Below are 25,847 nucleotides of genomic sequence, written 5' to 3'. Positions count from 1 at the left end.
CTATGGTGTAGGCAGTGCAAGTGACAATGTGTGAGAGGATGAGTTTTTGAACTCTCTATGAATCCATAACCAAATGTGGTGGTGTATCCAGTTACTGTGTATACTTGATGGAATTCACCTACATAAGTGTGGAAGTGGGGCCGCTTTCTATAAGAACATATATGCCGTTTCTCTAGAGCACTCATGAAAATTCAGGTGTTGACAATGGCCACGCCTACCACTTTTGGCATCACAATGTTCCCCCAAAGTAGCGGCTTTCACTTGGTTGGTAAGGAGGAAGAAAGTTCTAGCAATTGACAACTTGCAAAAGCGGTCCATGGTCATCCCGAATGGATGTTATTTTTATGAGCAAGCAGCGGAGTTTGTTGATCATCTCTTCATCTTCCTCTCTTTCACGAACAAGTTGTGGTTTCATTTCTTATCCTCCTTTAACTCGGCATGGGTTATGCCAAGTAACGTAAGAGATCTCCTATGGGTGTGGCATGGTGGAGGTATGGGTTTAAAAGAGCCCTATGGCACATGACTCTTTCGGTGGTTTGCTTGGTGACATGGAATGAGAGGATTAAGCATTGCTTCAACAATTCTTCTCACTTGGTTGAGACAATGATTTCATTTGTGAAGGCTCTTATTTTCAAATGGGCTTCCATCCTTAAAAGCTTTGACAGATAGCTTCCTTTGATTCCTCTTGTTCATTTTTGTTTTCTTGGGGCTTCGTTCCCCCTCGTATTCTTCTCTTGCTAGCTATTGCCAGTGGGCCTTTAATAAATTTCCATTACCCTTAAAAAAAAAACATTTTTACAATTGACGGTACTTCACTTCTATTCTTCATGAGGTATATCTAACTGAAATGGGAATAATCATCAATAAACAAGGTAAAATATTTATAACCAGAAATCAAAGTAACTGTGCAAGCCCGCACACATCGGAATGGATCAAATGAAAAAAGGCCATGCTTTTATTCTCACTAACAGAATAAGTGGTTCGACAAGGTTTGGACAACTGACAAATATCACACTGCTAACTAACATTCTCATAAAATTTATTTGGAAACAAAAACCTAAGAGACCTAACATACATATCACCCACGTGTGTGCTCCAAAACTCTACAAGCTCATTGTTACTCGACATTAACTCTAAGATGCAAGTAGTAGGGGTATCACCTGTCAAACAACCATTTACTCCAAAAGCACCAACGTCAAGCAGATGCAGTCTTGAGCTTCACGTCCACCATCAATCTTCCCCCTCGTTTTAGATCCTGAATAAAACAATGAGAAGGGAAGAAGGCAACGCATCAATTCATTTGTTTTGTAAGAGCACTTACCGAAAGCAACTTATTAGGAAACGATGGAACATGAAGGACTGAAGGTAACTGAACAACATCATGAGAAGGAAAGAAGGTAACATATCAATTCATCTGTTCTGTAAGAGCACTTAACAAAAGCAAGTTAGGTTTTTTTTAAAAGCCGTTTCAGCCCCCTAACGCATAACAATTACCACTGTTACCATTACGTAATGGCCGTTAGATAACCATTTGGCATACCTTGGTCATAGCATAATATTCAGCCTTGCCTTTCTATGTTACAAGGTTACAACCCTCACGTACAATACCCAAAAGTGACCTGCTACTTGTTTTAGATATTGCGCAATATGCATCTATGTTCATCATATACCCATTCTTCTTGATAAGATTCCATACCCCCTCCAAAGAGATGACTTCAAATACTATTACTTAAGGAACAGGTACATACCATCAAGACGAGTGGTTCAGGGCTCATGCAGAAATTGTCTTACGACTCTCACATCATAAGCAATGTCAAGACGTGTAGTTGTAAGATTTGTTATTTTTGAGTTCCCAACCATCCACTCTCACATCACAAGCAATATCAAGACGTGTAGCTGTATGATTTGTAAGTTCCCAACCATCCTCTGATAAATGTTAACGTCTTTAAGAACCTCAACACTATCTACATGAAAGCAGTGGCTTGGCCCAATTAGGGTTTCAATGGATTTCGACCCTTACTTCCCTGTCTTTCTATGGAGATCCATAACATACTTCCTGAGATGAAAATTCCCTGCTTTCATCTAGAAACTTAAATAGCAAGAAAATATCTCAACAGGTCCAAACATTTAGGGTGTTTTTGGATTGGGGGTGAACCAGGGGAATGCGAAGGAAAGAAAAATGATGACTTAAGCAGATGGTAAACTGACATCAGCACTAGGGGAAGGAAACGGTTTGCAGTTGTTTGTTTCGCATTCGAAAAGTCATGGATAATGCTTTTCCTTTGCATTTTCCAGTGTTTGGATTGCAATCCCAAGGGAAGCCTCCCACAATTAGAAACCTCATTTCCCTCCAATTTTGCTATTTAAAATGCCACGTGAGAGGGAAACTTCTTTTGCCACCGTTTGATTTTTCGGAGAAAAGGTTCTACTCCCTTGTTGAGGTGGGAAAGGCAAAGGCAAACATTTCCTGTGGCATCCTTTGCTACCCAAGTGCGTGCAAACATGCAATGTAAACTGAATGCTTTCCCCTAGTTTATCCATAATCCAAACATGCTCTTAATATCATAGACCTTCCCGAGATCATTCTTATGCCCCTATCTATCTTCCAGATTATCATTTGTGTCACAATGTCATCAACATAAACAATGGGAACAATTGTTCTTTCCTCCCTTTTAATGAACATTGTATGTCAACACTAATGTTAAAATCTTATTTTAACATGGCTTTCCTAAACTCGTTGAACCATGCACGCAGAGACTACGAAAGATCATAAATGGCCATTCTCAACTTGTATTCCTTTTGCACTTCAATTTTAGGTGGGGTAAAAATCTGGAGGTGTTATCATACATGATTCTTCTGTCAAGCTGATGTAGTGCCCACAAATTGTTGGCTGCAAGGGAAGGAATGCGCACTGTTTAATTTATAATAGAAGCAAAATGTCTAGATAATCCACTCCATACGTTTCAGTAAATCCTTTATTTCCAACCTAGTTTTATAGCTCTCAATATTACCCTCTGGTTAATTCTTCACAAACTACACCCACATGCACCTTACAACAAAGTTTTCCTTAGTAGTGTTACCAACTCCAAAGTTCTTTTCCAAAACTTTCATTTCATCGATGGTTGCCTCTTTCCACCTTTGGATAACATCATGGCACCTTCCATACTCGAAGGAACAATGATGTTGGACAGGTGGAGAAATACTATATGAAGGTGAAGCAGAAGGAGACTTGAGTGATATGAAGATTAAAGAGATGGGAAAGCCAGATGAACTTAGAAACAAGATTGGGTAGAATAAAGAGAAGTACCAGGTACCAAGGAGACGACCTTTTGATGTTTAAGTAACTTATAGTTTCCTCTTTTGGTATGAGTTCGTTAACATCAGCAACAATGGAATAAAGTACCAGGTACCTGAGAGAAAACTGGTTGACATTAATTAACTCATACTTTCCTCTTTTGATGAGTATGGGTTCTTTAAGAAGAAGCGATGTGTGAAGGATTAGCAGGAGAGAACTAACACATAACGTCATCCCTAGAAGAAAAGGAGAACCATAAAAAAAAGATACATAGAAGATGATCATGGCCCCTGTGCACAAGGATGACACACAAAATTGAGAAATAGTCCAATGTTTTATTGCATTATCGATAAAAAAGAAAGAAATATAAGAGAACTGACAAGAAAACATAATCACTAGCGACAGCAAAGGAATATTAGAACTCTTTTGAACACCTCATGCTCTCCCTTGGAGAGTTGTTAAAAGACAATGAATTGCCCACACTAAAAAAGTATCCATGGGTGCAAGATGCTTTCCACCCTCAGCTGCTCGACAAGGGAAATGAGGTAATTGTGTCTAGATGCTTGGTTTTGTTTTCTAATAAACTCATTTTGATGATGTTTGGTGCAACATAGTTGCAATGGACACATTTCATCCTTAATTGTGGGACATTCATGACAATAAGATCTTAAGCACTACAATTTGTGATTGCCATGAGAACATGTACATGTTCAGTAAAGAAGGCACCAAAGTCGTTCTTAGCCTGATGAGGGAGGTACTAGCACCTAAGTGTAGTCAGGGAGAAGGCGATATTTTCCTTTGGCCAAGAAAACTCTTTGATGTGGACAGTATTTCTTTTTGTGATGATCTGTTCTGATTGCAAAGATGGGGAAAATGTTGATCCTCCTCTCCAAAATGTTGGAGTAATATTGGGTCAAGATCTTCAAAGGGTTGTATTCTGCGATTGTGATTGCCTGTGGGCAGTGTTAAGCAAAGGCTGTTTTCCGACTGGAGAGTGGAAAATTGGACCGTCTAAGATTGCCCTAGCCCCTAAAGATGATGCCTGTTAATTATGTCATATGTGTACCTAGTCACTCACATGAATGAACATGTCGGGTGTTTTTCACATCAAGAATTTGGTACCACGTGTGGGTGATCATAGAGTGAAGATGCTGATTGAGACTAGAGGTCAAATTTGCTCGAACCTAGTGAGACTGATGTGGATGCCACGACCAACACATAAATGGAGTGCCAAGATCTTTGAGATAGGCTAGCCTGTAGCCAGACATCCTGGCTTGCTGATTGGAGTCCAAGATGATGATGCTGAGGTTGTCATATCATCAATCATTTATGCCTTGGTCATTGGTAGAGTGGGATGCATCTTCTGATGTTTTAGTACAATTATTTTCTGCTTATTTTCATATTCATATTGCCGCCACCGTCAAATCTTGGTATTTCCACTGCCAAATGTACCTACGAAGAAGTTGTTCCTTCGAAGTTCTTTTGATCAAATCTCACTTGATTGCAGATGACTCATGTTGCAGCACAGTATGGTCAGACAGCTTTTCTCTATCATGTTGTTACAAAGTGGAATGCTGATCCAGATTTGCCTGATAATGATGGAAGAAGCCCTCTTCATTGGTACATATCTTGTCTCCGTGTTTGCAATTTCTGTTTTCCATTCTCTGAAACATTTGTTTTTCCATCGAATGCATGAAGTCAATGGCCTGGTTTCTTTAGGCTTATGATGAAAAGGCTATGGGAAGAGTTCTGTTTCAATGTTTTTTCATGTTGGCATCAGCTCTCTTGTTTGATCATCATTTCTTGCTATTCAAAGATCTTAATTAGAGTATAATTCTTTCAACCTTTCTTCAGCTTGGCCTTTGAAAATTTTAAGACTTGTTCTCTCTCAGAAGGTTAAATGATCCTCTGTTTTGTTAATTTCCTGAGCTTGTAGGGCTGCATACAAAGGTTTTGCTGATTGTATACGTCTTTTATTATTTCTTGATGCTTATAGGGGGCGGCAAGATAAAGAAGGTAATCTAGCTTTATCCATTTCTCCGCAAATGTGCCTTTTGCTTTACTTTTATCTGAGCTTCAAGAAGAAAATGTTGTTTTTTAATGACAGTTCAGTAATTTCTTATAGGCAGTGTTATTCCTCACACTTGTTTCTACCTGTATATTATTAGGTTGTACTCCTCTCCATTGGGCTGCTATCAGGGGGAACCTGGAGGCATGTACAGTGCTAGTTCAGGCAGGAAAGAAAGAAGACTTGACAGTAACAGACAGCACAGGCTTTACTCCGGCACAACTAGCTTCTGATAAGAATCATCGGCAAGTTGCTTTTTTCCTCGTAGGTATCGGTAACTGAGGTAGTCTTGATATTAAATAATGGTGTTCGCTACTTTGATTCAATATTTCATTATATTTTGCTTTGGTGGGAACAATCACTTTTGAGGGCTAGACTATGGTGATAATTCACCACCAATGTTGAAAAGCGAATGGATAGCAGCAAGAAGGCAAGAAAAATCATCACCAATGAAGCTAGTGAGCCATCAACTTTGAGCAAGGCCTGATGTTTTTTCTTGAGACACTCGCATCGCTCCTAATCTCATCTCCCTATGAGATCGAGGGAAAGATCTCCAAGGCACAAAGGTCTTTTTGATGATTCTACCTACTTTAGGGGTAATCAAAGCAATCAAAGGAGCTTTCGTGGTGAAGGCAGTGGAAAGGGTGGGGTAGATAGAGCAAACGAGTCTTCTAATGGGTGGAATGCTTTAGAAATCAAGAGAAGAGATTTAGGTAAAGGGAAAGAAGTTCTTGACTCCCAGGACGACACTATCTTTGTTGACGGAAGCAAAAGAGATGGTGGGGGTCTAGATTCTGGCTTGGAAAGGACGGAAGCAAAAGCATAGAAGGAGAGCCCTGTCCAGGTTGCCGAGGGAGCTCTCCATGGTCTACATTGATGGATTCCCAGAGGAGCGATGGAACTTTATTTCTCCAAGGTCTTCAGCCATTTTGGCACTATCAGGGAGGTTATCATCCCTAAGGTAAAAGGATTTGCTATTATTAGAGGATTTGCCTTTGTTCGTATGAACAACGAGGAAGAGCCGTTGAAGGCCATTGAAGATTTCGGGAAGTGTCTTCTGGTTTTTGTTGGGTCTTTTCCGGAGTCTGTGGGCCTAATCTCCCAGCCCTTTGTTAGTTGTGTTGGAACGAGTAGTCTGCTGTGGTCAGTAGATGGCAACTCCAGTGTTTTGGCGGGGACTTCAACATGGTCTGGTTTGCCCACGAGAAGTTCTAGGGAAAACTTGTTATCGTACCATGCAAAGTTTCTCTAATTGGGTGATTAAGCACAATCCAGTAGACCTTCCTATGGGAGGAGTCAAATTCACTTGGTCAAATGGGTAAGCGAGGCTTGCTATGCCTAGGTTGGACAAGTTCTTGGTCTCTCCCGAGTGGGTGCTTAGATTCCCATTTGCTTGCCAGAGGGGTCTCCATAAGTCCCTTTTTTTTCTTTTCTTTTTTTCTTTCATTGCCCTGTGCTTCTGGAATTGGATGAGGTCAATTGGGGTCTTAAGCCGTACTGGTTTGAGCTAGCGTGGCTTGAAGTGGATGATTTCTAGGCTATGGTCTCATCCATGTGGTCTTCTTTTGAAGTTTTAGGTGGCGTTGGTTTCAGGCTTTTTCAGAAATTGAAGCTGCTCAAATCTAAGCTCAAGAGTTGGCACAAAGAGGTGTTCGGGCAAAGAGAATTGGAGGGGGTCTCTATTCTGCAAAAGATACAAGCCTTCGATATCAAAGAGGAAGTTGCGCTGCTCTTCAATTTAGATAAATCTCTCAAAGATGAGGTCGCTGCTGCCTATAATTCTAGGCTCAAGGAGGAAATCAAGTGGCACCAATGCTCTCGGGCAATCTAGCTAAAGGAGGAGAAAAAACACAGTTTTTTCATGAAATAGCCAGTGCTAGAGGCGGGTCCAATTGCATTTCCTCTTGGTGGATAGTTCAAAGATAGAAGACAAGGATTCTATTTCTTCTGCCATCAACTTCTTCTCAAATTTGTTTTGTTGACTAAATAAGCCTGTGTGACGCCAACTCAAGATAACTTGGCCTTTCATCGCATCTCATTGGAGGAGGTTGATTCTCTCGATTTGCCTCTTCGGGAGGAGGAAGTCAAAGGATGCTGTTGTGAGTCTTGCCAAGTATAAGGCCCTGGGAGCGGACGGATATCCTCCGGTTTTTTTTTTCCAGATTTTCTAGGGATTGATAAATCAGACTTGGTAGGCTTTGTTTTTGAATTCTTTGAATCCGACCGATTTCCTTTTGATCTTGGTTGTTCCTTTCTTATCCTCATCCCGAAGTTTGAAGGTGTTGTTGCCTATTAGCCTTAAGGAATTTAGACTTATCAGTCCAATCGGAAGCCCTAACAAAATCTAAGCCAAGCTTTTAAGACAATGATTAAGAGTTGTCCTTCTTAAGGTCATCTCCCTGTTTTAGAGTGCTTTCATCACTAGGCATTAGATCCTTGACAGCGCCTTGATGGCTCATGAATGTTTGGATTCATGTCACTGAGTGGGTTTGCAAGGAATCTTATGTAAGCTAGACTTAGAAAGCATTTGATCATGTTATTTGGTGCTTCTGGACTATATGCTAGGCAGAATCAATTGTGGGATAGGTGGGGGAGCTAGATTAAGGCTCGTGTTCCATCCGCCAAATTTTCTATACTCATCAATGGATCTCCTTCTGGCCTCTTCAAAGCTTTAAGTTGCAGATGCATGTTATCCAAAGGTTAGTCTATTTGTGGGTCCGTTTCAAGGCTTTTTCGTTCCTAATGTTCCTCGTAGGTCAACCATGTTCAATTTGTGGATGATACTCTAATCTTCTGTGAAGTTGATGATTCTATGATTGGTTACCTTAGGAAAATCATTAGGTGTTTCTAGGTTGTGCTAGGTCTAAGAGTCAGTTTGGATAAAAGTGAGCTACTGGCCACTGTATGAGATTTCCATGTTAGCACATATATTTTCTTGTTGCTGAGTTGGGTCTCTCCCCTCTTTATATCTCGGTCCCCCTCTTTGCATCAATAAACCTACGAAACACCTCTAGGATAAGGTGCTAGAACGATTGGAAAGGAAGCTCTCGCCTTGGAAGAGTAAGCTTCTCTCTCGGGGGCCACATTAACACTCATCAAGTCCTATCTGTACAACTTCCCCTTGTACTTTATGTCCTTATACTGTTGTCCTACATCTGTAATCGATAAGATTGACAAGTTCAGAAGAGATTTCCTCTTACAGGGTGGGGCTTGGGTAAATTTCATCTTCTAAATTGGAAGGAGGTTTGCCAGTCATATTCTGCTAGTGGCGTCGGGTTAAAGCTTTGGACGAGGTTAACTCAACTCTATTGGGAAAATAGGCCTGGATATTTAGAGTCGAAGAAAGTATGTGGAAGTCAATAATTGTTGGCAAGTATTGTTCTTCTCCAACAGGTTGGTGGATCAACACTTCCTTCTACCGCGTCTCTCATGTTTGGAAGTTGGTCGCGAGAGTCGCTCCTGAAGTCCTTGCTGGGTTGAGTCTTGTTGTCGGGGATGGGCTTCGGGTTAGATTATGGGATGATCTCTGGTGTGGTGAGTCACCCTTTCGCTTAGAATTTCTGAGACCGGCTTCGCTTTGTCGTCTTTGATGTCTTTGTTGCCAGTTGCTTTTCGTTTTCGGGGGAGAGTGTGGGTTCCCCCTTGCTAGCGCAATCTAACAAACGGGGAGATTGATGATGTGGTCCGCCTTTTGGGCCGTCTTCAGGGCATTCAACCTTCCCTTGGCGTTCCTAACTCACTGGTCTGGGGACACGATAAATCCAGGATTTTTTCGGCGAAGTCTCTCTATCATCTAATTTCTGGCTGTCCCAGTTGCAGGTTAGTCACACTAGGCCTGTTTGGTCTTATGGCACTCCTCCCAAAGTTGTTGCCTTCATGTGGCTTGTAGGTAGGAACAAGATTTTGACCATCCATAATCTTCTCAAAAGGGCTTCGGTGCTTCCTAACGTTTGCTTCAGCGGAATCAGTGGATCACTTATTTATTTACTGCCTCTTTGCTTCTAAAGGCTGAAGTTGTATTCTGCTTTACTTCAAGGTTGCTTGGGTGATGGCTTACTCCATTAAAGGCCTGTTTTGATCTTGGAATGGGGGAGCTCAAGGGTGAAAGAGAAGATTGAGATGGTGGATATTATTGCTAGCTCCTCCGGCCACTGTTTTAGGAATCGGAGTTCCTCATCTTCTGGGGTTTCTAGTAGGGTTAGCTTTGTATCAGGGATTGGATGCCTGATTAATCAATCCCTTTTTCTTTTTTGAGTTGGGGTTTCCCTTTGTATCTGGTTGGTGTTGGGTCCTCCCCATGTTTTGGGGCTGGGTTTTCTCCTTTCTTTCCCCTTATTTAATTTTTCTTCCTTTAGCATTAATAAATCGTTATCTTTCAAAAAAAAAGCAGTGACTCATCCACTGTACGTGTGGCATATTTTTACAGTAATCTAACTGTCCAAATGATCAGCCCCACTGTAGATGGTGTATTTCCTGAAAAACATTGAGTTGGATGATCATAACCATACCATTTTGCCAATTGAACATGGACAGCTAGTCATTTTACTTTTGACTATCAATTTGATAGTCATGATTGCATCATTAGAATTGTCACATCAGTGGTTGAGGCCGTGCTCCATCCACAATGGGCCTTGTGTTTTGGCTGTCTAGATTGATATACATGTATCCATGTGTTCGACAGATGAATGGCCACCAGTTAAAACCTGATGGTGAATGCACATGGGAATCTATCTCAGCAGCTTGGCGTTATTCATAACTTTTTACTTGCTTCACTGTCCAATGGTTCTTCAGTTCTTTCCACAAGCTTCACAAGAGAATAAGGTGTAAGGTGAAAATATGAGGTTTCAAGAATAAGAAATTTTGGTGTTTTAAACCAGAGGTTAAAAAAAAGGGTATCATTGGGACAATATCGGGGTGTTATGGTGATATTGTTGATGTTTTGGAGATATTTTGAAAATGTCTAGTAAACTGTAAATATCATTTCTGAAAGTACATGGATAAAAATCAAATCTCTATATCTCAAAATGTGAGGCATTTATCACTGTGGGAAGCACTAGGTGCCAATGCTTCATTCCACCCTTCAAGACCCAAACCAAAAAAAGAAGAAAAAAGAAGCCTCCTGAATAATACACCAACTTTGATTTGAACACGTTTGTTTGAGGTTAGTTATCGATACCATACATACCCATTTTCTTTCAAAAGTCCTCCAAAAGCGACACATCTTATCTATCGGTGGAGATATGTTTTACATTTAGCCTTTAGGTAATGTTTTCAGTATCGTTATCATGTAATGTATCACACCCTTGGGATACGGATTCATATCGGTTATCGCATGGGATATATCAGTTGTATTGCGTAATTTCTCACTGTTGTTGAGAAAGATTGGGAAATTGGTCAAATTTGTCAATGAAACTTCATGGATTGTTAAAAAAAGACACCAATACACTTGGAAATTAAAATAAAAAAAATCACAAAAATAAGTGCACATAATTGGTTTCCTTTGTATGGGGTCCTCAACTATCGGTTGTTTGACTAAACTGATGCAACTATATTCAAAGCCAATTTGATGCAGGACATGAAATTTAAATATGATATGCAAGATTTCAGGTTTAGATCATATTAATTCAGAACAATCATATAATAATTTCACATCCCACACAAAAGCTCAAACATTCAAGTAAAGGGGAATCTGCACGGGTCTTTCGCGTGTGGACCGCGGCCTGGACCTGTCGCACGTGCGCTGGGACTTGAATCCCAAAACAGCCTTCTAGGCTTTGGTCAGCCAGGGGGGACTACAAACCCTCCAAATTTCATGGCGATCCAACATGTGGTCAGGGCGTAGTGCTCCGTCGAAGTTTCGGCCCTCCTGTAGGGCCAGATTCTGGAAACTGGCTGTAGGGAGATGAACGGCTGCAGAACAGACGGATTTGATGCGAAGATGATCGTAGAATGGGAGATATATGGATTATATGAGATGGGGGCGGATTGGGATAGACGTGGCTTCGCACCACTGTAGTTAGCCCTTCGAAAAGGGAGGGCTTTATACCCACTTGAATTTTTTCCACAACTCAGAAACTTAGAGAGCAGAAAAAACACGCAGGAATTTTTATTCAACTTCAATGAATCAAAAGAACTACAAAGGGTGCCTATTTATAAGAAAATCCTATACCCCAAAACTTGCGCCTTGTGTGCAACCTCTTACTTGGCGATGAAGTAAACGAAAATAAAAACTAATCAAAGAAATCTAAAGCGTTCATGATATCCTAAATAACATAAATAAGCAAAACCTAAAATATGAACTTAATCCGACTAGTGGGTCACGATCATGAGATCCCATGATGGGCTTTACTTGACTATCGGACCCACTCTCTTGAACCAAAACTCTGTCTTCTAACTAGGAGACCCTCCCTGGACGTCGTCATCTAGCCAGATCGACAGTGGGGCCCTCCTTTTCCTTGCGTACGTGTGTAGGGAGGGTGGCGTGCGCGTGATGTCCCCATCACAATTCACAAAATTTATAAATGTAAGACGACACGTATGGAAACACAATCATTACATTCAAAATCAAAAGAAGTAGAAAATTAGAAATATACTTGTGGATTTCGGAAAAAAATATCTTTTCCCCAAATTACCAAGAATATGTAGATCTTATATACATGTTTGATATTGTGTTTAGACATTAAGATTGCAACCGATTTGGGAAATTTTGATTTTTTCTCAAAATTTCACAACTCGGCCCATCTCTTTCAAATCTCGAAATCGAAGCTCAAAATTCATAATTTTTCATGCAAAACATGAGGAATCATGGATTTCTTACCATTTGACACTATTTATAACATAGAAAAACAGGAAATAAAAAGAATTATCAAAGCTAAAAAATACGCATCTTTTATAATCTAGCCTCAAGAAGTTTCCAGTTGTTGTTTTGGAGAAATTTCGAAGATTTTCTTCTAACAAACTAGAGTGGACTGGTCAAAATCACCTTATAATGAACTAGGAAGAAGAATTTTTTTTTTTTGAAACAGTGCCAATTTCGTTTTATCCCTTTTGATATCACACTTAGTATTGATATATTCTATGATATATTAAGAATATATAAAGGGGGAGTGGATATATTGCATGATATTGCGGTATCCATGATATATTGCACGTTACCATGAAAAATGGATATCAAAGTTAGGTTTCGTATCACCCAGCTGGGATAACAAATATATCGTGGGATGCATTGGTGATATCGCAGGATACTGAAAACACTGGTTTTAGGCATTCCACGAAGACATGCCAGTCTATGAAAAACAAATGAGCAACATGTCCGGCATCCAAATTTTTCGACGGGGAAATAAGTACATAGTCAGTTTACTCAGTAGAGTGTGTCCTGCAGTTTGGCAACTAGGTGTTAATCAATAGAGAGGTCATTTCAACATGCAATGACTGGATAAATACCTGGCATCCAGTTCTAATCCAGGATAAGAACTTGGATTGCTCACTTTCATTTGGTGATGCTATTCTGGCTTTAATGTTTTCTAAAGGAGTTTTTCTTTTATCCTGTCAAAATAACTTGGGAGTTGTTCACTAGCCTTGTACAAAAATTGTTCTCACATTATCTTGTCTTGAAAAATTTTCAGACATTGTGGTCTGTGTGAATTATTGTTTCTTGATGTTGGGTTATTTCTCACTAAAAACCCTGAAGAGTGCTTATGATGGTTCTCCCAAAATTGATATTGATTTCTTTGACATTTTTGTATATCCCATTCCACAGGGAAATGCTAGAAGGTTATTAGATAAACGCTGCGACGGGAACAGTCGGCTTGGAAAAATTACTAAATTAGGGCTTGCACCTATACTTTGGTGTATGATTATAGTTCTACTCGCTATCTACGTTCATTCAGTCATCACAGGTATATTCCTGTCTTTGCATGTTGGAATTTTTACGTCTCCTGTCATGACATTATATTTGTTGCCGTTATCTATTTCTCTCTCTGTTTTTTTTTTTTTTTGGTGGGTTAGTGGTAATCTGTTTCTTACTTGGTCTGCAGCATCATATCTGTCGAAGTTGACTGCTGCATTTGGACTTTTTGCATGGTCGGGTGTTTTCCTTGCATCTGCTGGACTAGTAATGTTTTATAGGTGTAGCAGGTACAGTCTATAGACCTCTTGTTATTTTGTAACTTAGGAATTTGATTCTGCTTATTTATAGATGTCCATGCATATGAATTTGATCGGATTTAAAATATTGGTTGTGGTTTTGCATGATGTGAAAAGATTGAAACTGAAATCCGAGACTGTTTGTGTTTCCTTCTTAAACAGAAAGAAAATGGAAAAACTGTATAAAGATAGTTTGGGCATCATCACCTTTATATCACATTAAAGGAAACGTTCTAGAGATTCATCTTAGTGCACAATGAAACAGGGTAAAACAGGGACAAAGCTCATCGATTCCAGCAACCAAAAAACTCAGACATGCAGTGAGTGCAGTAAGTTTTGGATTAGTTTGCACCACTTCTCAAAGACAATGGTCTCACGGTCACATTCATTTAAAGTGACCAAGATAAATAATGCATCCTACCAGATCCTCCAAAATAAAGTATGACACTTCGATTGAGGTTTATCATTTTGGATGAGAACCATCATAAAGAACAAAGAAATGCTTTAAGGGATCCTTAGTAAACTATTCCTATTGGATAAAGGAGATGTTCTGTATAATATCTACTGTGAGAGTCATCTGCCTTGTTGGATGTCTCTCTCTCTCTCTCTCTCTCTCTCTCTCTCTCTCTCTCTCTCTCTGTTTAAGAAAGGGTGTCTGTCGCTTTGTTTTGCTACTTAAACCGTTAAACGGTTAAAGCAATGTCTTGCATCATGAGCAGTATCAGTATCCCATGACCTTTGTAATCTTCTTTCTTTGTTTGGGTTGCAAATTTTTCCTCGCCTAAGTTTTTGCTTGGGCAGGCTCTCTTAATAAAGTTTTGTCACCTTTCAAAAAATAAAAATAAAATCAGTATCCTATGACCAGCATAGATGTCTTAACATCAGGGAACATGACATGCTTTAGTGCATTTGTTGAAAGGAATGCTAGTGTCAGCAAGATAATGTATAATTAGTAAAGAAACCATTTGAGAGGATTTTTGAATGCTTTCTCAGTTACTGATATTAAGCACTGAGTTGTCACTCGAAGTTAGAAACATTTATCATATTCATCTTTTCATATATGCATTATTATGTGAATTCATATATACTGAAAAGTCTGCTGTTTGTCACTTACCATGAAAATGTCTGTCTCTTTTCTTTTTCTTTGTTTCTTTGTTTCTGTTCTTTTCTTTTCTTTTTTTTCCTTTTCTCCTATGTTCTAAGTTAATCATTCAAAAAAAAAAAAAAACTAGTATTCCAAGTTGTCATTGTCAATTGGCTAACTCTGGGCTGCCAGGGTTTGCCAAGTCCATTCTGTTAGATGCATCTCTAGATCCCAGCCAGTGTTCGAGTTGTCGGTATCGCTGCAAGTTTTGCTGGCATGAGATAAAGATATTATTTCGTTATCGCTGATAATATCGCCGATAACCGGAAATGCAGGGAAAAAAGGGGGAAACATGGGGAAAATGGTGGATTTTTTCCGTGAAACTCCAAGACATGCCTAAATACACATTTGCATATTTAGGAATAAAAAAATTACAAAAAGAATGCATTACATAATAAGTTTTCATTTAATGGGGCCCATTTTAATGTGTTGTATATCCACGCCATCCATCTATTTTTTTGGATCATTTTATTGCACAATCTCACAAATGAAGCTGATCCCAATCTTATGTGGACCATACCATAGGAAACAATTGTGATTGACCATTGAAAACTTATGGTAGGCCACAGAAGTTTTGGATCAAACTGACATTTGTTTTTTTTAAAAAAAAAAATTTATTTACGTACCTTGCTCCAGGTTTGTGACACCTTATCGACGGTTTGGATGGTCAATAAAACAATATGGTGGACCCTAGCAAGTTTTCCAAAGATAGGGATGTGGGTGGGACCCTGACCATGGGCCCACCTCGATGTATGCATTGTATATCTACAGGGTCCATCCTTTTTGCCAACTCATTTGAGTGCACGGGCCCAATAATGAAGCAGATCCAAATCTCAGGTGGACCACGCCGTGAGAAAAACATACATATGAGCTTGATCCAAAACTTGTGGCCCTCGAGAGGTTTTCAGCGCTAGGTGGTCAGTCCCCCCAATTTCCTGTGGTGATGTTCACTTGAGCATTTGATCTGTCTCATTTTTGGGCTCATCGCCTAAAATAATTTTTCAAAATGGATGGACAACGTGGATAAAAAACATACATCACAGTGGGCCCCACAACTAGGTGCTACTGGAGTAGTACCCAATCGACTTCCCTTTGGCAATTCGTGGGTGGTGGATTGCCTACTAACGCTGCTAGTAAAGAGGTGGTTACTGGACAGTGCTCCCTGGGCCCACCATGATATATGTGTTTTATCCACGCCTAGAGTTGTACATGAGTCGAGCTTGGCACGGCTAGTAGCTGACCCTAGCTCAAACTCAGCTTGGCTCGGTCCTCTAGCCTGACTGGCCAACTCGACTCGGTTCGGTCAGCAGCTCGAGCCAGTTCGAGCCTGTGCGACATTTTCTCAAACACACGAAGTGCACCTTCAATTTCTCACAGTTTGCAAAACAGCGGCAACAATTTACAGATATTTCATCAAACACTTGATAGGCAGCATCAAAATCAAAATACAAGGGTAGTTTTATCATGCACTTTTTTTTTTGGTAGTGATTTGTTTCGTATCATACCTTCCTTGCCACTAGCCGATCCTGTGGAGAATGTATGCACCCGAAACAACACTTCGTTGAGTCATTTCATCAAACACTTGGTGAGCAACATCAATATCAAAATAACTGAGTCACTGAACTGATTCGATTTGAGCTTGGACAAGCTCGAACTTGACTCAAAATTTTTTCGAGCTCCAAAAATCAGCTCGAACTCAGTTTCAAACCGAGTCAAATTGAGCTTTTTTTAGTCGAGTCGAGCGAGTTAACTGAGCTAACTCGGTTCGTGTACAGCTCTGTCCACGCCGTCCATCTATTTTTATAGATCATGTTATGTCTTGGGCCCAAAAATAAGATAGATCCACTTTTGAAGTGGACCACACCACAAGAAATAATGGTGACTGAATGCTCACCATTTCAAACATCCTAGGGCCCACTGTAATTTTTATTTGCCATCTATCCTGTTGATTGGTTGTAAAGTCGTGGACAAAAGGAAAAAACAAATATCCGCTTCATCCAAAACTTTTGTGACCCCAAAATAAGTTTTTAATAGTGGGCATTCAATCACCATTGAATCTTATGGTGTGCTCCACATGAGACTTGGAAGTGCCTAATTTTTTGGCTCATTGCCTAAAATGATCTGAAAAAAATGAATGAACAACGTGGAAAGAGCACAAACATCATGGTGGGTCCCACAGAGCATGTCTAGTATCTATGGGCTAGCGGTGTCAGTGGGTAATCAACATCCTTCGGTGTTTGACTTATACCACACCAATACATAAGGTGTGGGGCCCACTATCATTCTTTTGATAAATCCACTCCATTCATTTGTTTCACCATATCATTTTAGTACATGGTCTCAAAAATGAGGTAGATCCAAATCTCAAGTGGATCACACCAAATGAATGAGTGGTGATTGAATCCCAGCATTAAAAACTTATTAGGGGCAATGTATATTTTCGATCAAGCTGATAATTGTGTTTTCGCTTCATCAAGGTCTTGAGTGACCTAATCAAGAGATTGGATGGCAAAAAAACATTATAGTGGGCCCCACAGAGCACCGAGCTTTCGAAAGAAGTCGCACGTGTGCGACTTGGTCAGGAAGCGGTACGCTAAGCGTACTGACTAAACTCCGTGTGGCCCACCCTGATTTATGTATTTTATCCACTTCGTCCATCCATTTTACCAAAAAATTTTAGGGCTTCATCCTAAAACTGAAGCATACCCAAAGCTCAAGTGGACCACACCACAGGAAAAAATGAGAATTGAACATATAGTATTCATGATTTCTTAAGGGCCATAGAAGCTTTGAATCAAGCTAATTTTTTGTGTTTTACCTTCATCCATCTCTGTGTGAACTTATGAACAGGTTTGATGACAAATAAACATCACTTTGGGCCTTAGGAAGGTTTCAATGGTGGAAATCATTATTCTCACTGTTTCTTGTGGTGTGGTTCACTTGAGCTTTGGATATACTTCAATTTTGGGATTAACCCCTGAAATGCGCTGGAAAAACGAATGGACGACATGGATAAACAACATATATTCGCGGTGGGCCCAGAGAGTTTACTCAGTATGATAAAGCATCCGAGTTACTCTTTACACAACTTCTTTTACTTGGAAGGCTTGAAGTAGAAAAAAAAAAAAACAGAAATTTCGGAGCAATAGGGTTTCTTGTCGAGGGTTTCAAAACCCTAAATCAGACCTAAATCTAGAGGAAATCTTGTAAAATTTCAGATTTTTCGTCGTAATTGCGACATCGATCTTCCAATCAAATAAAAGGGGCAAATTTTGAGGTTTTTCTTACCTACTAGTGCTGTTGATCGAGGCCAAAGGGATTTTGTTCTTCCGAGTTCCGATTAAGTACGAAAATTGCAAAATTGAAGGGTTTTTTTTTTTTTTCTTTCAACTACGCTGATATTCTCGTCAAGAACTCATTTTTATTGATGAAAATTTCGCCGATATTCTGTAGAGAAACAAAAACTTGGGGTTTCAGTGTCGCCAGTGCAGCGACACCGATATTATCGACAAATTGTCGACAACACGAACATTGATCCTAGCCCTACCTTGGGCAAAATTGGCAAGTGTGTTGCTAACCCAACTGGCGCAGGTTGTGGATAAAGGTAGGTCTTTTATCAAGGGTTTCAATTTTCTTACATGGAGAAAGAAGGTGAAATGAGTGAGGATAACTGGGTTAGGGGCTTTTAGGGAGGAAGAGAAGGCTGAAATTTGGGATTTCAATCCCCTTCTCATTTTATTTATGTTCTGACATTCCAAGGCATTGTCAACAAACCTAGTTTGACCATCATTGGGTTTTACCAGGTGGTTTGTTAGATGTGGCTCTAGGTACAAGCCCAACCTGGGGCAGACATGGCAAGCATAAGGCTAACTCAATCTGGCCTAGGCTGTGGATAGATGTAGGTTTTGGTTAGAGTTCTAATTTTCTAATGTAGGGAAGAAGGAAAATAAGACAGGGTTACTGGATCAAGACTTTTAGGCAGGGAGGGTAAGAGGGTCAGTTTTGTGAGAAACTAATCCCCCAAATACATGGTGTTGATTTAAGAGTAAAAAATAGATGGCATTTATCTACCATGGCCACGATGCTCAAGGAGTAAATAACTTCGGAGATATAGGGAAATATATGTAATTGTTCGCGTGCGTGCATTATCCATGTACTTATGTGGAGCACTGGATCATGGATGCATGTTTCTCTCAAGTTAATATGCGTGTGCGCGTGTGTGTTAGTTTTTTCGACTATCACATAACACTCTTCTCTCCTTTCTTTTCCTCTCCCTCTTTCGTCCTCTCCTCTTTATCTCCATCTCACCACTTTCTACTTGGTATTAGAAAAGGTTTTCTGACATGATCCTAGTCTACGATAGTGGGCCCTACTACTGATGTCATCTTACCGTATGGATGACGTTAGCAGGGTATAACCAGAGTGAACATCTTAAATAGAAAAGTATGGGATCTGGAAGTGGATGATTTTAGAAGATTTGTGGTGATTTTTTTGACCAGTTTTTCGACGGTTTCACACAAAAATAAAAATAAGGAAAAAGGTCTAGATTTCAGTTTTCTTGTTGTAATGTTTTTTGAGGATTTTTTTTTTTTTTTTTTTTTTGTGGAGATTTATCACATGAATTAGATGCGGTTGATCATTAGCAATCACAAAAAACAAAATCTGGAAATTCTGTTGAAATTTTGGGGCACTATGATTTTCTTTTATTTTTTGTGAGAAATAGGTGTCATCGCTAAAATCCTTGCATCGCATTTTCGTGGGGTGATCGACGATATAATTTTAGAAAGCCAAGGCACTTTCATGGAAGGTCATCAAGTTATGGACAACACTCTAATTGTTCACGAATGCAAGGATTCTAGACTCAGAGAAAAGAAGGTGGGGATCATATACAAGATCAACATAGAAAAGGCATATGACCATATTGATTGGGAATTCATTGATTATTTGTTAAGAAGAATGGGATGTGGCGAAAAAATGGAGGAGATGGATTTAGAAATGCATTGGGTCAGTGGCGTGTTTGGTGCTTGTTAACGGGTCTCCTAAAGGTTATTTCAAAACCTCTAGGGGTTTTCGCCAAGGTGACCCGATCTCTCCCTTCTTATTCCTGATAGTGGCAGAAGCTTTTTATAGGATGCTAGCGAAAGGCCAAGAGACCAATCTTATTAGCGGCTTCTAATTATCCAAGTTGGGGACACCTATCTCTCATCTTCAATTTGCTGATGACATCGTTTTCTGCGATGCAAATCCTATCATGATGGATAACCCGGGGAAGATCGTCTGTTTTGAGGCAATTTCTAGGTTGAAGGTTAATATGGGCAAAAGTGAGATCTTGGGCATTCATTTACCTCCGGATGAGGCATCTCACTTGGCCTCCAGCTTCGGTTGCAAGGTTGGATCCCTTCCCTCCTATCTAGGCCTTCCTTTATGCATTGGGAAACCTGCCTCTCATCTTTAGGATAGGGTGAGTGAATGGATTGAAAGGAAATTGTCCAAATTGAAGAGTAGGGACCTATCTCTAGGAGGAAGATTAACTCTAATCAAGACGGCCTTGTCAAATATGTCCCTTTATTTCATGCCTCCCTTTAAGTGCCCATCATCGGTTTTTGGAAGATATTAGACAAGCTAAGGGGAATTTTTTTGTGGAAGGCTCGGAAGAAGGTAACAATTTTCACATTTTGAGATGGGAGGAAGTTTGCAAGCTGCTTAACGGGGGAGGGACTGGTTGGAGGGACCTTTATAACATGAATAGGGACCTTCTTGGAAAGTTGATATGGTGCTTTGGAATGGAGGAAGGGAAACTTTGGAAGGAAACTATTGCTTCCAAGTACGGTACTCACTTGGGGGGTTGGGAGGTCAAGGAATCCTCTCTTTATAGGGCTTCTAACACTTAAAACGATCATTTTGATCAAGAAAGATGTCAAGAAGGGTATCTCTTTCTCCATTGGCAATGGGACTAGAGTCGGATTTTGGGAGGATGTGTGGTGTCTTGACCTACCTCTAAAACAAGCTCACCCGAATCTAGCTCATCTTGCTCCCTCTCCAGACATCACAGTGGTGGATTGCTTCTCAGTAATGGGCTCTAGTGTTTGTTGGATTCCTTGTAGAAGAGGTCTATCTGATCAGGAAATGGGAGAGTTTCTTGCACTTCAGGATAAGCTCTGCTTCATTTTTCCCCTGGTGGACAATATGGTTAGGAATGCTAGGGGTCAGGGCGATTTTTGGTGAGCTCTTTCTATAGTTTGCTTCATCCTACTAATGTGCAAGGAAGTGGAGGACATGCTTTTCATTTATTGTCTTATGCTATTCCCCCCCCCAAGATAGCGGCTTTTACGTGGATAGTGGGAAGAAAGAGACACTTAACGATAGATAACTTACAGAAGCGATCTCTCATCATTCCAAATAGATGCTTTTTTTGCCAATAAGTTGAGGAAATTGTTGATCATCTATTCATTTTGTGCCCTTTCACATCCAAGCTATTCATATGTTATTTCTTCCTTCAATCCATCATGGTCTATGCTAGAGAACGTCAACATTCTTCTTTGGGCTTGGCACAGAGGAGGTTTGGACATCAAGGATGAGGCTCGCTGGCACATATCTCTTTCGGCGGTGTAGTGGGCTGAAAGAAATAGACAGTGCTTTAGAAATGTCTCTTCTTCAATCAATGCAGTTGTAGCTAATATTTTGACCCTTGTGTTTGAGTGGACTTCTATCCTGTTGAAATTGGCTTGATGGTCTGTCTTCTTTGCTGTTCTTTTTTCCTTTTCTCGTATTCTTTTCTTGTCAGTTGTTGTTGGCAAGTCTTTGATAAAAATTCCATTATCCTTCAAAAAAGGTGTCATACTATTTTGGATTTTTTTTCCCTGAAATTTCCTTGTGTCTTCATGATCTAATGAGCCGCAAGGCTATAAAATGAGTTGTAGATTCATGTTGAGGATGGTGATTGTGTAGTTAGTGTTCTCCTTCTGTGCTTTGAGGTAAAACGCACACGAATTGTTTGACATACTGCTCAACCCAACTTGATATGGAGGGTTTCTGCAAGCACTGTAGCTTTCATTTTCCATTCACCATTTTTTCTATCATTAGGCCCTTGTTATCAGTTGTGAGTGTAGTTGACTCACATGTTATGCAGTGTTACACATGCTTTCACATGCTATGGATAGTCCCTTTATCAACCATTGTGAGTGTAGTTGACTCAGATGTTTAGTGTTGCATGTGTATTTGAGAGGATTCTGCATGTGAATGGTGGTTTGGTGCCTCAATGGTTGTCAAGTTTGGTTGGCCTACTATTTGAAGCAAAATATTCGATAACAGTAATGGTGGCTATAACGGCTAGTCTTATGGTCGTTATCCCTATAATGTTAAAAAAAAAAAAAAAGTAACAAAGAGGAAAATGTATCGGCCTGTTATGGGAACGGCTATTACGCTACCATTTTTTAATACCATGATTTGAAGGGGATTGTTATAATTTGGCTTCTTCTTCTTTTCTTTTCTTTTTTTTTGGAACTTTGTACTTTATTCCTTGCATTAGCTTTTGCTTGGTGGGCTTCTTAATAAAATTGCGTAATTTGGCTTCTTTTTTTTTTTTTTGGAACTTTGTACTTTATTCCTTGCATTAGCTTTTGCTTGGTGGGCTTCTTAATAAAATTGCATTGTTGAGAGTGAGAGAGAGAGAGAGCCGGGGGTGGGGGGGGGTGTGGTTTGTTGTGTGGAGCAATATATATGTCTCTCAAGTTAATATTTGTGTGCGTGTTAGTCATTTGGCTAACACAACTCTTGTTTCCCTAAACATTCTCTCTCTCTCTCTCTCTCTCTCTCTCTCTCTCTCTCTCTTCTCCTCTTATCTCTTTCCTTCTCCCTTCTCTCCATCTCCATCCCACCACTTTCTTTTGGATCATGGTCTCTTGCCCTTGATTATCGAGGGAAATTCAGCTACTGTCACTGAATGGGCTTTATCCGTTTGTGTTGCTTGGGAAGTGGCAAATATTGTGGACGGAATGTGAAACATTTGCCTCTAGCTGATGATATGGTGAATGCAAGAATTGACAGAGATGCTTTATTGATTTCTATTACGAATTAGGATCACGGTTTCAAGGCCTTATGTTTGTATTGCTTGCTTTTGGATGGTATTTTCGTAAGTGTGGCCTCTGGTATCTTGTATCAGTTTTCTTTCTTTTAATAAAGTTTGAAGACATTCATCAAAAAAGAAGAAAAAGGAAAAAAATAAAATGGCATTGAGTACATAAAAAGGAATGAAGAGAACCCAATTTCCTAATCACATTGCATCGAGTAGATAAAAGAGGAATGCGAAAAAGAATTCTCTCCAAGTATTTAATTTTGGTATGCATTATATTTTGGCACGTTGCATTGGGCATTCCTCGCTGCTTGTTCACATATATGTATTTAGTTAAATAATTTGTTGCTTTAGATTGCCAACACTATATTATAATATTTGTAGGTGTTGCAGAGTTGCATCTCACTGGCTGACAATTCTTTGGGTTTGGGTTTTTTTTTTTGGCTTATAGGAAGGATCCTGGTTACATCAAAATGAATTTGCATGATTCCCAAAATCTGAAAGATGACGTGAGTTGCAACCTTCCCCACCGGTTCTCATTCCATTTTGACATCTTCTTAATCGCACTCTAATGTTGATTGTGAATGCTCTGCATGAAACTTTATTCTTAGCTTGAATAAATTCCTGCAGCCTCAAGTTGTTCAAATGATATTTAGAAAAAAGTTGTCATGTGCTGTTAAGCAGATATTGGATTAGCATCAAAGTGGTATTTTCTTTATTTGCTTGCTTGTCATCATGTTAAGTTTGGGTCATGGTTTTCATTGCTACTTGTAAAATGACACTAAGGTTTTCTGTCTTTTCTTAGTTGGGTCTGGGACAATTCAAATGCATTCACTCATGCCAATTTCTTTTTACTATTCTCTTATTCATACTTATTTGTTTGAGTAAATTTTATCTTATTGCTTAGCATATTAACCCAATTCTAGTGAACTGGGATCTGTAAAGTGGGGCTCTCCTACTGCAGATCGTTGACACTTTTATATCCTCATTGGGCATAGCTTGTTTCTTTGGCGTTTCCTCTCCATCTTTATTTTGTACCCATGCTTCTACAAGACATCTTACAATGATTTCTCTCCTCCTCCTTTGTCATCATCATTCAATAGGAGCCCTTATTGAAGACAGAGTTGAATAATCCAGCCTTATTGGCTGGGAATTGGTCTCAGCTCTGTGCAACGTGCAAGGTGCCTTTCCCTTCTTACTCATTCTTTTGTACCAGTAGGTTTTAACTAGTTTCATATTTGTTTATCAATTACTGTTTGTACTCATGAATAGGTTCTAATCTAGATTCATTTTCATTCTTCAGATCGTCAGGCCTCTTCGCGCAAAGCACTGTTCCACTTGTGATCGTTGCGTTGAGCAGTTTGATCATCACTGTCCTTGGGTGTCGAATTGTATTGGCAAGGTAAGTTGATTCTGATAATTTACATCTTACTTAAATCTGTTTTATTTTGTCTGTTGTTTTTCCCCTTGTTTTTGCTATGAGCATCCTGATAGATTTCCTCATATAATATGTTCAACTACTTACTGGTATATGATTTCAGAGAAACAAGTGGGATTTCTTTATGTTTCTTATTCTCGAAGTGTCTGCAATGCTGGTTACCGGAGCCATAGCTTCCATACGTATGTCTTCTGGAATTGGGTTCCCTTCTTTTAGCCCTTCCTACAGAGTTTTCATTAGCAGCAGTTTTGGCTTCACTTGCCAATTTCCATGAAAGACAATGATTTTTTTTCCCTCCTTGAATGTAGGAATCTTTACAGATCCAATTGCACCAACCTCTTTTGGAGCATGGGCGAACCATGCTAGCACTCATCATACTGGGGCTATGTCATTTCTGATTGTGGATTTTCTTCTTTTCTTTGGTGTTGCTGTCTTAACTATTGTACAAGCTTCACAGGTATGTGGATGAAGTGATTCAAGGCAGTTAGCCACCTTTCTTTGCACTCTCCTTTAATTCAGTTATGCAATCATCTATGTGCTATATTGAATCATTGAATGATGATGATTAACTACGATATCTTGGCATTTGGCTTGTGTTCTTGTCAGTAAAGATGGAAGAAAAGATTATGGGGTAACTCGGTTTCAGGAAGGACACATTCAATGTATTGTGACAGCACATTTAAAATAAATAAATAAACTGAATCCATTGGTTTCTACCTCATATGCTGTTTCCAGATGCTCAGATTTATAAACGAATTTTAAACTGTTGCTCTGATATATATATATATATATACATATATATATATATATATATATATATATATATATATATATATATATATATATATATATATACATACACACACACACACACACACACACTTTCTTTCTTTCTTCTTTTTTTTTTAAACAAAAGAGAAGAAAATTATGTGACAAGTGACACCAGATGCTGGTCGTTCTTGATCTTGTGCCTTAACTCTTACTTGACAAGAGCCATTTTTCCCAGCTTCTTATACCCATTACTTCAATTATGTTGATATCTTCTTCCATTGGTGAAAGCCACTTTATCATCCACTCTGCAATTCTCAACCAACTCAAGAAAATACCATCTCCCAGCAATCTTCTGATATAACCTGGCCTTTATGGGAACCCCTTCCAGTTTGATGTGATTTAATGATGGCCATAGACCAATGCTTAATCTTTCGATACCGCTACCCATATTGCACCCTCAGGATACGAAAACAAACTGGTATTGCATGGGAAATATCGAATGTATCAGGGAATGTGTCACTGTCTAATGGAAAACATGCATTGATATGGATTTCTAACTTGTTTCTACTCAATCTATACAAAAAATGAATATAACAAGCAAAATCAGAAATTTCACTGAACAGTTTCCGGCCAGTTTCTGCTATTTTATATCATGATGGATCCACCCTTACTGTAATTTCTCCTAGAACAACTCAAATAGAGTTGATAAATCCCGCCACAAACAGTTTCCCCCCAAAAAATGTGGGAGAACGTCATTTTTTATTTTAATTTTATTCTTTCACCACAACATGCACTGCCTGCATACTGTTGATATGTATTGATATTATCAACAATACATTGGAAAATATATTAAGGTTTACAGACACTATTTTGCAATATATATTGCAAAACATCAACGGATTTTTCTTGATACAG

The 25,847-nt window shown here is 39.4% G+C and overlaps 1 protein-coding gene and 1 non-coding gene across 2 annotated transcripts in view; both read left to right on the top strand.

Moving 5' to 3' along the window:
- The window catches only part of LOC131254743 (protein S-acyltransferase 24-like), a 38,385-nt gene that overhangs the window by 4,888 nt on the left and 7,650 nt on the right, over window positions 1–25,847 (top strand). Inside the window, exons 3-12 of the mRNA XM_058255459.1 lie at window positions 4,803–4,915; window positions 5,232–5,311; window positions 5,464–5,627; window positions 13,123–13,261; window positions 13,400–13,499; window positions 23,175–23,232; window positions 23,827–23,904; window positions 24,027–24,125; window positions 24,265–24,343; window positions 24,470–24,618. Of these exons, the coding sequence (XP_058111442.1) occupies window positions 4,803–4,915; window positions 5,232–5,311; window positions 5,464–5,627; window positions 13,123–13,261; window positions 13,400–13,499; window positions 23,175–23,232; window positions 23,827–23,904; window positions 24,027–24,125; window positions 24,265–24,343; window positions 24,470–24,618 (1,059 nt within the window). The remainder of the gene's footprint in view (window positions 1–4,802; window positions 4,916–5,231; window positions 5,312–5,463; window positions 5,628–13,122; window positions 13,262–13,399; window positions 13,500–23,174; window positions 23,233–23,826; window positions 23,905–24,026; window positions 24,126–24,264; window positions 24,344–24,469; window positions 24,619–25,847) is intronic.
- On the top strand, window positions 3,529–3,632 carry LOC131257081 (U6 spliceosomal RNA). Its single transcript, XR_009177101.1, has one exon. It is a non-coding gene; the product is annotated as a U6 spliceosomal RNA (small nuclear RNA).

The sequence above is a fragment of the Magnolia sinica genome, chromosome 9 (genome assembly GCF_029962835.1).
Source record: "Magnolia sinica isolate HGM2019 chromosome 9, MsV1, whole genome shotgun sequence".
Lineage (NCBI taxonomy): Eukaryota > Viridiplantae > Streptophyta > Magnoliopsida > Magnoliales > Magnoliaceae > Magnolia > Magnolia sinica.
Note: the sequence above shows the minus strand (reverse complement) of the source record. Positions and strands in the feature narration are given on the sequence as shown.